A 12,501-nucleotide genomic window follows, 5' to 3' on the forward strand; every position below is an offset into this window, starting at 1 on the left:
CTGATCTTCTGGGCGAGCGTGATGCTCGGATCCTCCGGCACCTCCGCCGGCTCCATCTCCCACAGGTTCTCCGACGGTTCCATGCATCGGCAGCTGAGTGAAGGAAAGCGTGGGAGAAAAGAGTGGGAATTGGATGGAGAGCGGCGGGGAGTGGAGAGTGAGGGATTTTGGCGTGGAAAAAGTGTGGGATGCTACAAAAGCGCGGCCTCGGTCTTCCTTTTGGGTGGGCCAGAGCGGCGGAGAGCGACGTTTCGCATGTCCGGACTCCCGCAAACCTCCCACGTTTGTCTCCGGTTTACGGGAGCAATCGTGTCCGAACCGTCTAGCGGACTGATACAGGACCGCATTGGATGACTTTCACAGTCCGAACAGCGTGGTTCAAACAGTTGCAGAAAATTTACGGGTCTTTGTTGGAGATGCCAACGTGATATATGCATGACGATAGCGTTGGGTAGTATAAAATGTGGTGGCCAAGTGACACGAGTAGGATCCATGCTACAACGACATTATGGCCCAGTTTTTTTTGCTAGAATCTGGGGATTTCCCCAGAATCCGATCCCTACCCAGCTTCTCCCAGAATCTTTCAGCTTTATTTGTTTTACAATCCTGTCTAATTAGACCTTAACTAGATAGGATTGTAAAATAAATGGGGCTCAAAGATTCCGGAAGAAGCTAGGTAAGGGTCGGATTGTGAGAGAATCCTCAGATTCTGGCAAAAGAACTGGACCTAAACCGGTGGCCGGCGGCGGGAGCTGGGCCACATTTCCATTTATTTTCTACGGAACCCAGCGGTCATCTGAGAGCAACTTGATAAAAACTGGACCAAGTATGCATAGTCCCAGATTCCGCGTTTAGACATAGTAGTAGGCTTCCCGCTTCTTCACTCAATGACTCGTTGGGCAATCCACATACGTATAAATAACGTTATGAAATCCCAGCATTCTAAGTAATAAGACAAATGAAGCATCGTAATGACGTCTTGTCAGATGATTTTATGACTCTTGTTCTAGTGACCAACTTTGTTGGACGTGCTGGTTGGAAAACTGAATTATCATAATCCACCCTGACACCGAACGCAGTCTAAATCGCGTGTATACGCTTGGAATCCACAACAAGGACGTCGATGGCGACAAATGCACCTATAAAAGGTCTATCATACGCGTTCCAGGTAGTAAAATCTCAACGCAGTAGCTCGCCTAACTCAGCACACACCCTCTCTCTCGAAAAAAAAAAACTCAGCGCACACGTTCCCACTGCGGGGCGCAGAACGGCTCGACCCGCGAATCGGGTGGAGAAACGGGGGTTTGGCACGGCCGCATGGGTCGGGCCGGTAAAAACCCACAGACGACGCCCACCGGTTTTTTTCCGGCGAGCAGCACGAGAGAGAGCCCAGCCACGTAGCGGGTGCTTCCTCCGTTGTCCGTTTGCGTAACCGTTGGGAATGCTCCTTGCGGCAGTGACAGCTAGCCCCCAACCACAGGCAGAGGCAGAGGCAGAGGCAGCCCCTGGCTGTGCAGTGCCCACCGGGATTTGGCTGCCGGCCCCACCCCAAATGTCCACTCTCGATTCTTTCAGCCTCTCTTCCTTCACAAATACAATCCTAGTATATCTGGTTTTCGTATGAATGTTCTGTGGGCCGCACAAGCACACAATTAGACTCCTCTGGTTGGCTTTGAATTTGCTTGGATTTCCTACTTTCTATAGACCATTTTTAAACAAAAGCGAGTCATTAGACAGGACCAGGATTGTTAAATAGGCGAGTTCTTTCTTCTTTGTATAATGGAGGCAGGATCTTTTTTTTTTTTGCAAAAATAATGGAGGCAGGATCACCGACCACACACTGAAGAGGCCGGCAAAAAGGAGGAGAATGCCGCGCGCAAGGTAGACACGGGGTTCCCAGGAAATTATTATAAACATGACACCATTTTCACTTCTTTCCTTCCCGACGGGCGATGATGATGATGATGATGGAATAAACATCTGTACAAATACACACACCAGAAGCCATGGGCAACACAACAAGAAGAGAGGAGCAGAGGTGGGGTGGGGGCCTTCCTCCTCCTGTGTGCCATCAAATCTTAGAAAAGGCTGGCCTGATCCGGTCTGTTAAGGAGGGCATTTTTGGCAACCTGCCGGGCCCCAGCCCACACACAGGCCAGGACAAAAAGTTAGTCATTCTTTGGCTCTTTCTATCACCTGGACTCACATATATACACACTACACAGCAGCAGGGCGAGGGGCTGGCTGGAGGGGCGTTTCGGTCATCTTGGCCTTGTCCTATGATGATTTTCGTCCATGTCCATCCATGGTGACCCACGCCGCCCCTTCCTGCCCTACCCTTCTTCTTTTCTACTCTAGTGGAAACATTCTCATGTTCTGTCAGTCCTGACACAAGAATTCCGGTCTGGGACAGGAGGAGGAGGTCGTGGAGTCCGCCGCCGACGGCTGCGATGCGAGCGGGCGGAAGATCAGCGGCGCGCCGTACTGTGGGTAGAGGAGCATGAGCACCGTGGGCGCGTGCACGTAGTTGGGGGACGTCCGGATCTGGAACCGCCGCAGGAGGACGGCCATGGTGAGCTTGGCCTCCAGGCGCGCCAGGTTCTGCCCCACGCACATCCGGGCCCCGAGCCCGAAGGGTATGAAGGCCAGCGGGTGCTTCGCCGCCCTCGCCGCCCCGCCGGCGAACCGCGCCGGGTTGAACTGCGCCGCGTCCTGGCCCCAGTGCCGCGCGTCGTGGTGGATGGCCATGATCGGGATGAGCAGCTCCATGTCGCGCGGGATCATGCACCCGTCCGACAGCCGCACGTCCGCCTTGGCGCGCCGGATCGTCGCCACCGCCGGCGGGTACAGCCGGAGCGTCTCGTTGATGATCATGCCCAGCTGTCGTGACAAAACACATGGAACATGCAGAGAGTGTGTGTCAGCGCTTGGAGAAAATGACCGAAACGCCCTTCTGCCTGCGGCGGGTTTGAAATTTCTCCTGCAGACGGGAACGAATCGGATGAGAGGACGTACCGTTTTCAGCCTGGGGAGGTGCTCCTTGGAGGGGTCATCGGAGCCGCACACGTCGAGGACCTCGCGCCGGGCGCGCTCTTGCCACTCCGGGTGCATGGCGAGCAGCACGGTGGCCCACGTCAGGAGGTTGGTCGTCGTCTGCTTCCCGGCGAAGAAGAGCGTCTTGCACTCCTCCACCATGTCATGTACCGGGATCGCCTTCGCCGCCGGCGCCCGCGTCGTCCTCTGGCTGGCATTGATCATCAGCCCGAGCAAGTCGCGGAAGCTCCCGGTGTCGGCCTTCTCGCCCTCGGCGGCTTTCATGGCGGCGGCGGCCTCCTCGCTGCGCCGGCCGATGAGCCTGGTCAGGTTCCGCCGGATACCCCTGTCCAGCTTCCACGACAGCCAGTTCTTCTTGGTCGGCATGAACCGGTAGCCTGGGACGAGCACCTTGCGGAACGCCTCGGAGGCGAAGGCCATCAGCTGGCTCTGCATGCCGAACACCACGCGGCCGTCGTTGTAGCTGCCGCCGAAGGTGGCGCGCGTGATGGCCTCCTCCGTCACCTCCTGGAACCACTCCGCCACGTCCACCTCCACCTCGCCGCTGCCGTCGGCCGCCGCCATCTCCCGCCACTTCTCCGCCAGCGCGGCCACCGACCTGCCGACATGCGGCACCAGGCGCTGCAAAAATGGAACCACGTCGCCGTCAGTCCATCCGTTCATCCAACCGTCGCACGCGCCGCCAGCGCGGCCACGAACAAAAAGAAAAACAGGGGAGCAGCACGGCGGCCGTACGTTGAGGTTGTCGGGGTAGAAGGCGTCGCCGAGGACGCGGCGGTGGAGCGCCCACTTGTCCCCGTGGAGGCTGACGAGGCCGTCCCCCTCGAGCTGGCGCACGACGGGGTGCGCCTCGTAGCGGTCGAAGGCGTCGGCGCGGGTCAGGAAGATCTCCCGGATCAGCTCCGGCTCCGCCACCGTCAGCCGCGGTGTCGGCCCGAACCATATCAAGAACGTCGGACCTGCATCGTCGCCAAAACCATTAGCGATGACCCAAAAGGACGGAAATTGCCATTCGACGCAAGAACCAGAGGGAAACAGAGGTGTCTGTGTGAGGAGGAAGAAGCGAAGTAAGTGCCATAAACCCCATATGCTCAAACAGAAGAGAGATAAGCTAGGTGAGCTGAGCTGACAACAAGAGACAAAAGCTGAGCCCTGGTCACAAACAGACGAGCAGGGAGACAGAGGGAGGAGCCAAACAGAAAATCGGACAGGGAGGCGAGGGAGCAGATCAACAAGCAGATGCAACCAAAACCGCCCAAAAAGATGAGCAATTAGGCCACTGAGAGACGCAGGCAGATGATGCTGGCTGGCTGGCTGAGATACTATTCTTGCACAACACATGCGTATACGTGTGTGCGCGCGCGCGTATGTATGCATGAGCGGCGGCGAGGAGGGAGGGAGGGAGGGACGCACCGTAGATCTTCCGCCAGTAGTGGTAGAAGGCGAGGACGCGGGGGAGCGCGTTGTGGGAGGTGGGCGGCGACATGGGCTTGGAGGAGGCCTCCACCATGAGCCCCACCATCTCCTTCACCGACCCCAGCAGGAAGCGGTACGGCGGCCCGCGGACGCCCTGCGCCGCGAAGTGCGCCTCCAGCCGACGCGGCCGCCACCACAGCGCGTCCGCCACCCGCGCCGCCACGTGCAGCGCCAGCCACGCTGACAGCAGCACGGCCGCCGCGCGCCACGACACCCAGCCGCGCCACGCCCACGCCGCCGCCTCCATCTCGTCCCCCATTGCCGCCGTGGTCGGCTCGGCTCGGCTCCCCTGTTTCTTGTTTCTTGAAGCAGAGTAGGCAGGGCGGGGAAGACGATGATGCGTCGTTCTTCTCTCTGGGTCGTGCGCTGCGTTTCTTGGAGCCCGTGTACGTGAGCCGGCGTTAATGGCGTGGGGTTTTGGGTGACAGGGGAAGGCAAGGGCGGGGTTATATAGTGCGGAGGGAGGAGGAGAAGGAAGGGGGGGAGAAGCGAAGGCCGGCGGCCATGGGGCCGGGGAAGAGCCGAAGAGGGGTAGCGTTGCTTGCTTTTGTTTTGGGGGTAGGTTGGTTAGTAAAGAGTCAACGAAGTAGGGATTTCGCACTCTTGTTTAATTGACCGTGTTAGATGATGGAAGGCGTATTGCTTTGATGTGCAAAAAACGAACAAGTCCGTTCCGACATTTCTCGCATTTTTCCCAGCACGAAATGCATATTGATAGACACACTTTTTTTTGGCAGAGATCAAAGGTAAAATTTGGTCATATGATCGGCAGTTCCAGTTCATTATATCTTAAGCTATATCTAATCATATTACTGTAGATGTTTAGATACTCCTATATAACAGTTTCAGTTCATTACATCTTCAGTTAAATCTAATGGTTTTTTTAAGGAAGCTATATCTAACGATAGGAGTGTAGTAGATGGTTAGAGATAATAGTTCCGGTACAATATATCTTACCGTTTTATTTAAAACAAGAGCAATGCTATACTTGCGATGAAACTCCATCAGAGACAATCGGTGCGTGAGCCATAGCATGCAGCATACATATTCTGCGTATGGTCGTACGAGCTTCGCACAAAAAACTGTCGTACGCACACCATTTCCGTTAAAGCGGCCCTTATTTAATGTATTTTGTAGTTCTAAAAAAATTATTTTGTGAGAAAAAAATTATGAGTTGTCTTGCTAAGATCTACTGTCTCATTTCTGATTTATTGACACTACCTCATTGTTTTTAGTTATTTCATTTTGTTAGTCCTGTTGTCATTCCTCTTCATCATCCTTTTAATTCCGACTTTCCGAGGCACCTTAACAGGAAGCCTACTTGTGCATGTAGCCATTTTTGCTAATTTAGTGGTCCCAAATGCATACACTTGCAGAATAAGCACGCTTATTTAAACGAGTATGCTAATTTTGCAACCTACAAAATTTGCTCCATCACTCGCCGTCTATCTTGGTTAAAACGATTTTTTTAGCTTAGCCCTTCAAACCGAAAAGGAGGGAGTATATCTAAAGGGATTTCTATTTTCGTGCCCTTTGGTTGCTTAGTTATCGTCAGTTTTAGCCACTATTCAAGAATTCATCTGATTAATCAGTTAATGGCCCAGTTAATCGCTACTTGTAGGGTGACTGATTCGAATAGCACATATTCATCGTGTTAACTTGTCAGGACGATTAATTGACCAATAGCATATTTTGGTATATTACATAGTTGAGAGCATGAGAGTATGGTATAATACATAAAAAACTAGATATATGTTGGTATTCCTATTTAATCTATCGATTAATGGTCGACCAATTAATCCAGTAAATAGGTCGATTCAGCGATTAATCACTAGTCCTAGTCCCAAGCCAACCGAGCAGCTACCAGTTACCGATTTCCTGAACAATGGTTTTAGCCCAGACAACTAACGTTGCTCACATTTCCCCTCCTCCTCCACCTGCTCACAAAAACTCAAACGGAGCACTGCCGTCTAGTTAAAGCCTTTGATCGTTATCTCCTGACAGGCGGGGTTGAGCCACTCTCTCCCCCAGAGTGGTGTCGCTTTAATATCATGACAAGTGGGGCCAAGGAAACTTATGACATGTGAGGTCGCGTGTTATCCTGACAGGTGGGGTCGGGCCACTCTCTCTCCCCACAACGGCGACGCGTTAAAATCCGGACATTTGGTGTTAAGGCAACTTATGACAGGTGAGGCCCAGGCAACTTACACTACTACAGGATGCTGCTAACACGACGCTACAATTAAGAACCTTTGACGAAACTGTGTGCGATGCATTAATCGCAAATGATGATGTAATAAAACCGTCAAAAAGATACAAAATTTTTGCGATGGCGGAGACATCAAACACAATTCAGATTATAGTTGCATGCGCGATGTGTGGCATACAATTCACTTGAATAAACTGTTTGCGATGAGCATAACAGTAGAAACGGTTAGGCAGATGAAGATTTGTGCGATATACAACATACAGTTCACTCGGATAAACTGTTTGTGATTAGGCAACACAACAGAAACGGGCAGCCAGATCAATGTGTGTGTGACATAAGGCATACAGTTCACTCAGATAAACTGTTTTCGATTAGGCAACACGACAAAAACGGTCAGCCAGATCAAGGTGTGTGCGATAGATGGCATACACTTCACACAGATAAATTGTTTGTGATTAGCCACAACAAACAAAAACGGTCAGACAGATCAAGGTGTGTGTGCTAGACGGGCACACATTTTAAATAAAAAGCATGCGCGATGGTAATAACGCGCGCGCATGGTTGATGGAACAAGTCGTGTGCTGACACGCCGATCGCGGTGCATCCTATGGTGCAAATGCCACATACGCATCCGAGAACGCGTGTGATATGTCCATTTTGCATCATGTTTTCTTACTGTTATTTAATATGTTTTTATCCATAATAATGCTTTTTGGGGTAATTCTAATGCCTTTTCTCTCATAATATGCAAGGTATACACAAAGAGGGAGAATTCCGGCAGCTGGAAATTTGGACATGGAAAAGTTATGTCAGGCTACCTATTTTGCACAACACCAAATAAGCTGAAACTTCACGGAGAGTTTTTATGAAATATTTGAGGAATATTGGAGCAAATAACTACCAGAGGGGGCCCACCAGGTGGGCACAACCCACCTGGGCGCGCCCTGGTGGGTTGTGCTCACCTAGGCCCACCTCCGATGCCCATCTTCTGGTATATAGGTCGATTGGCCTAGAAAAAATAAGGAGAGGACTTTCAGGACTGAGTGCTGTCGTCTCGAGGCGAAATTTGGGCAGGAGCACTTTTGCCCTCTGGCGGAGCGATTCCGCCGGAGGAACTTTCCTCCCGGAGGGGGAAATCATTGTCATCATCATCACCAACAACTCTCCCATCTTGGGGAGGGCAATCTCCATCAACATCTTCAACAGCACCATCTCATATCAAACCCTACTTCATCTCTTGTGTTCAATCTTGTTACCGGAACTATAGATTGGTGCTTGTGGGTGACTAGTAGTGTTGATTACATCTTGTAGTTGATTACTTTATGCTTTATTTGGTGGAAGATTATATGTTTAGATCCAATATGCTATTTAATACCCCTCTGATCATGAGCATGTTTATTATTTGTGAATAGTTACTTTTGTTCTTGAGGTAATGGGAGATATCATGTTGCAAGTAATCATGTGAACTTGATATGTGTTCGATATTTTGATAGTATGTATGTTGTGATTCCCTTAGTGGTGTCATGTGAACGTCGACTACATGACACTTCACCATATTTGGGCCTAAGGGAATGCATTGTGGAGTAGCAATTAGATGATGGGTTGCGAGAGTGACTGAAGCTTAAACCCCAGTTTATGCGCAATTCCGTAAGGGGCCAATTGGATCCAAAAGTTTAATGCTATGGTTAGAATTTATTCTTAATACTTTTTCGTAGTTGCGGATGCTTGTGGGAGGGTTAATCATAAGTAGGAGGTTTGTTCAAGTAAGAATAACACCTAAGCACCGGTCCACCCACATATCAAATTATCAAAGTACCGAACACGAATTAAGCCAACATGATGAAAGTGACTAGATGAAATTCCCGTGTACCCTCAAGGACGCTTTGCTTATCATAAGAGACCGTTTTGGCATGTCCTTTGCCTCAAAAGGATTGGGCTACCTTGCTGCACTTTTACTACTATTATCGTTACTTGCTTGTTACAAATTACCTTGCTATCAAACTACTCTGCTACTTACAATTTCAGCACTTGCAGACATTACCTTACTGAAAACCACTTGTCATTTCCTTCTGCTCCTCGTTGGGTTCGACACTCTTACTCATCGAAAAGAGTTACAATTGATCCCCTATACTTGTGGGTCATCAAGGCTATTTTCTGGCGCCGTTGCCGGGGAGTGAAGCGCCTTTGGTAAGTGGAATTTGGTAAGGAAACATTTATATAGTGTGCTGAAATTTATTGTCACTTGTTACTATGGAAAACAATCCTTTGAGGGGTTTGTTCGGGGTATCTTCACCTCGAACGGAACCACAATTAGCCACCCCTCAACCTACTGCACATACTGAAAGTATTGAATATGAAATCCTTCGGGTATGATAGAACAACTGCTAGCTAATCCTTATGCAGGAGATGGAACCGAACATCCTGATGCACTTGATATATGTAGAACAAATTTATGGATTGTTCAAGCTTGCAGGTTTACCCGGAGATGAAGTTATGAAGATGGTTTTTTCTTTATCTTTGAAGGGAAAGGCATTGGCATGGTATAGGGTATGCGATGATATTGGATCTTGGAATTGGAATCGATTGAAATTGGAGTTCCATCAAAAAAATTATCCTATGCATCTAGTTCATCGTGATTAAAATTATATATATAATTTTTGGCCTCGTGAAGGAGAAAGTATCACTCTAGCTTGGGGGAGGCTTAAGTCAATGTTATATTCATGCCCCAATCATGAGCTCTCAAGAGAAATTATTATCCAGAACTTTTATGCTCGGCTTTCTTGTAATGATCAAACCATGCTTGATACTTCTTGTGCTGGTTCTTTTATGAAGAAGACTATTGAATTCCAGTGGGATCTTTTAGAAAGAATTAAACACAACTCTGAAGATTGTGAACTCGACAAAGGTAAAGAGTCAGGTATTAAACTTAAGTATGATTGTGTTAAATCTTTTATGGATACCGATGCTTTTCAAAAGTTTAGCACTAAACATGGACTTGACTTTGAGATAGTAGCATCCTTTTGTGAATCATTTGCTACTCATGTTGATCTCCCTAAAGAGAAGTGGTTTAAATATCACCCACATATTAAAGAAGAAATCAAATAACCGGTACCAGTTAAAGAAGAAACTATACTTTACAATGTTGATTCAGTTGTTCCTACTTCTTATATTGAGAAACCACCTTTCCCTGTTAGGATGAAGGAACATGCTAAAGTTTCAACTATGGTCAACAAAAGCTATATTAGAACACATAAACCTAATGAACAAAGCAAAGTAGAACCTAGTATTGCTATGGTTAAAGATCTCTTGGAAGAAGATATGGATGGGCATGTTATTTACTTTTGGGAAGAAGCTGCTAGAATTGCCAAACCTGATAAAAAGGATAAACATAGACCTGTTGTTGGCATGCCCGTTATCTCAGTTAAAATAGGAGATCATTGTTATCATGGTTTATGTGACATAGGTGCTAGTGTGAGTGATATTCCTTACACCTTATATCAAGAAATTATGAATGGCATAGCACCCGCAGAGATAGAAGACATAGATGTTACTATTAAACTTGCTAATAGAGACACTATATCACCAATTGGGATTGTTAGAGATGTTGAAGTCTTGTGTGGGAAAATAAAATACCCTACTGATTTTCTTGTTCTTGGTTCCCCACAAGATGACTTTTGTCCCATTATCTTTGGTAGACCTTTCTTGAAAACCGTTAACGCTAAGATAGATTGTGAGAAACAAACTATCGGTGTTAGTTTTGGTGATGAGCTCACGGGTTTAATTTTTCCAAGTTTAGTAGAAAGCTTCATGAAAAAGAATTGCCTAGTAAGGATGAATTAATTGGTCTTGCTTCTATTGCGGTACCACCAACTGATCCTTTAGAACAATATTTGCTAGACCATGAAAATGATTTTCATATGCATGAAAGAAATGAAATAGATAAGATTTTCTTTGAACAACGTCCTCCACATAAACACAATTTGCCTATTGAAACTCTAGAAGGTCCTCCTCCACCTAAAGGTGATCCTGTGTTTGAATTAAAACAATTGCCAGACACTTTGAAATATGCTTATCTTAATGAAAAGAAGATATATCCTATTATTATCAATGCTAACCTTTCGGAACATGAAGAAGAAAGATTATTTGAAGTTCTAAGGAAGCACCGAGCTGCTATTGGATATACTCTTGATGATTTAAAGGGCATTAGTCCCACTTTATGTCAGCACAAAATTAATACGGAACCTGATGCTAAACCCGTTGTTGATCACCAACGTCGGTTAAATCTGAAGATGAAAGAAGTGGTAAGAAAGGAAATATTAAAACTTTTGGAAGCGGGTATAATCTATCCTATAGCTTATAGTAGATGGGTGAGCCCTGTTCATTGTGTCCCTAAGAAAGGAGGTATAACTGTTGTTCCTAATATTGTTCCTAAGGATAATAATGAACTTATTCCACAAAGAATTGTTACGGGTTATGGAATGGTAATTGATTTTAAAAAATTAAACAAAGCAACTAGAAAAGATCATTACACTCTGCCTTTTATTAATTAAATGCTTGAAAGATTATCTAAGCACACACATTTTTGCTTCCTTGATGGATATTCTGATTTTTCACAAATACCTGTTTCTCAACCTAATCAAGAAAAGACCACTTTTACTTGTCCCTTTAGAACCTATTGAAGGAAATATGCCCTAGAGGCAATAATAAAGTTGTTATTTATATTTCTTTATATCATGATAAATGTTTATTATTCATGCTAGAATTTTATTAACCGGAAACTTAGTACATGTGTGAATACATAGAAAAACAGAGTGTCACTAGTATGCCTCTACTTGTCTAGCTCGTTAATCAAAGATGGTTAAGTTTCCTAGCCATGGAAAAAAGTTGTCAATTGATGAACGGGATCACATCATTAGAGAATGATGTGATTGACTTGACCCATCCTTAGCTTAGCACTATGATCGTTTAGTTTATTGCTATTGCTTTCTCCATAACTTATACATGTTCCTATGACTATGAGATTATGCAATTCCCAAATATCGAAGGAACACTTAGTGTGCTATCAAACATCACAATGTAATTGGGTAATTATAAAGATGCTCTACAGGTGTCTCTGATGGTGTTTGCTGAGTTGGCATATATCGAGATTAGGATTTGTCACTCCGACTGTCGGAGAGGTATCTCTGGGCACTCTCGGTAATGCACATCACTATAAGCCTTGCAAGCAATGTGACTAATGAGTTAGTTACATGATGTTGCATTACGAAACGAGTAAAGAGACTTGTCGGTAACGAGATTGAACTAGGTATTGAGATACCGACGATCGAATCTCGGGCAAGTAACATACTGATGACAAAGGGAACAACATATGTTGTTATGCGGTTTGACCGATAAAGTCTTCGTAGAATATGTAGGAACCAATATGAGCATCCAGGTTCCGCTATTGGTTATGGAACGGAAGTGAGTCTCGGTCATGTCTACATAGTTCTTGAACCCATAGGGCCCGCACGCTTAACGTTCAATGACGATCGGTATTATGAGTTTATGTGTTTTGATGTACCGAAGGTAGTTCGCAGTCTTGGATGTGATCAAGGACATGACGAGGAGTCTCGAAATGGTCGAGACGTAAAGATCGATATATTGGATGACTATGTTTGGACATCGGAATGGTTCCGGATGAGTTCGGGCATTTACCGGAGTACCGGGGGGTTACCGGACCCCCCGGGGAGTCAATGGGCCTTAATGGGCCCTAGTGGAGAAAG

General features: G+C 46.9%; 1 protein-coding gene across 1 annotated transcript; it reads right to left on the reverse strand.

The window, feature by feature from the left end:
* Window positions 1-1,893: 1,893 nt before the first annotated feature.
* Window positions 1,894-5,025, reverse strand: LOC125512343 (cytochrome P450 734A2-like). Its single transcript, XM_048677432.1, has 4 exons — window positions 4,468-5,025; window positions 3,790-4,013; window positions 3,016-3,675; window positions 1,894-2,880 (listed from the first exon to the last, which is right to left on the reverse strand). Exons 1-4 carry the CDS (start codon window positions 4,787-4,789, stop codon window positions 2,380-2,382), a joined length of 1,707 nt encoding a protein of 568 aa, XP_048533389.1. The 5' UTR covers window positions 4,790-5,025; the 3' UTR covers window positions 1,894-2,379.
* Window positions 5,026-12,501: the final 7,476 nt, after the last annotated feature.

The sequence above is a fragment of the Triticum urartu genome, chromosome 6 (assembly GCF_003073215.2).
Source record: "Triticum urartu cultivar G1812 chromosome 6, Tu2.1, whole genome shotgun sequence".
Lineage (NCBI taxonomy): Eukaryota > Viridiplantae > Streptophyta > Magnoliopsida > Poales > Poaceae > Triticum > Triticum urartu.

Excerpts from the sequence above, each read along its gene's own strand:
- LOC125512343 (XM_048677432.1), bottom strand. The coding sequence starts at position 4,789 with ATGGGGGACGAGATGGAGGCGGCGGCGTGGGCGTGGCGCGGCTGGGTG. Across the intron at positions 3,676-3,789 it reads TCTACCCCGACAACCTCAAC|CGCCTGGTGCCGCATGTCGG; the intron begins GTACGGCCGCCG and ends CCATTTTTGCAG. Across the intron at positions 2,881-3,015 it reads ACCTCCCCAGGCTGAAAACG|CTGGGCATGATCATCAACGA; the intron begins GTACGTCCTCTC and ends TTGTCACGACAG.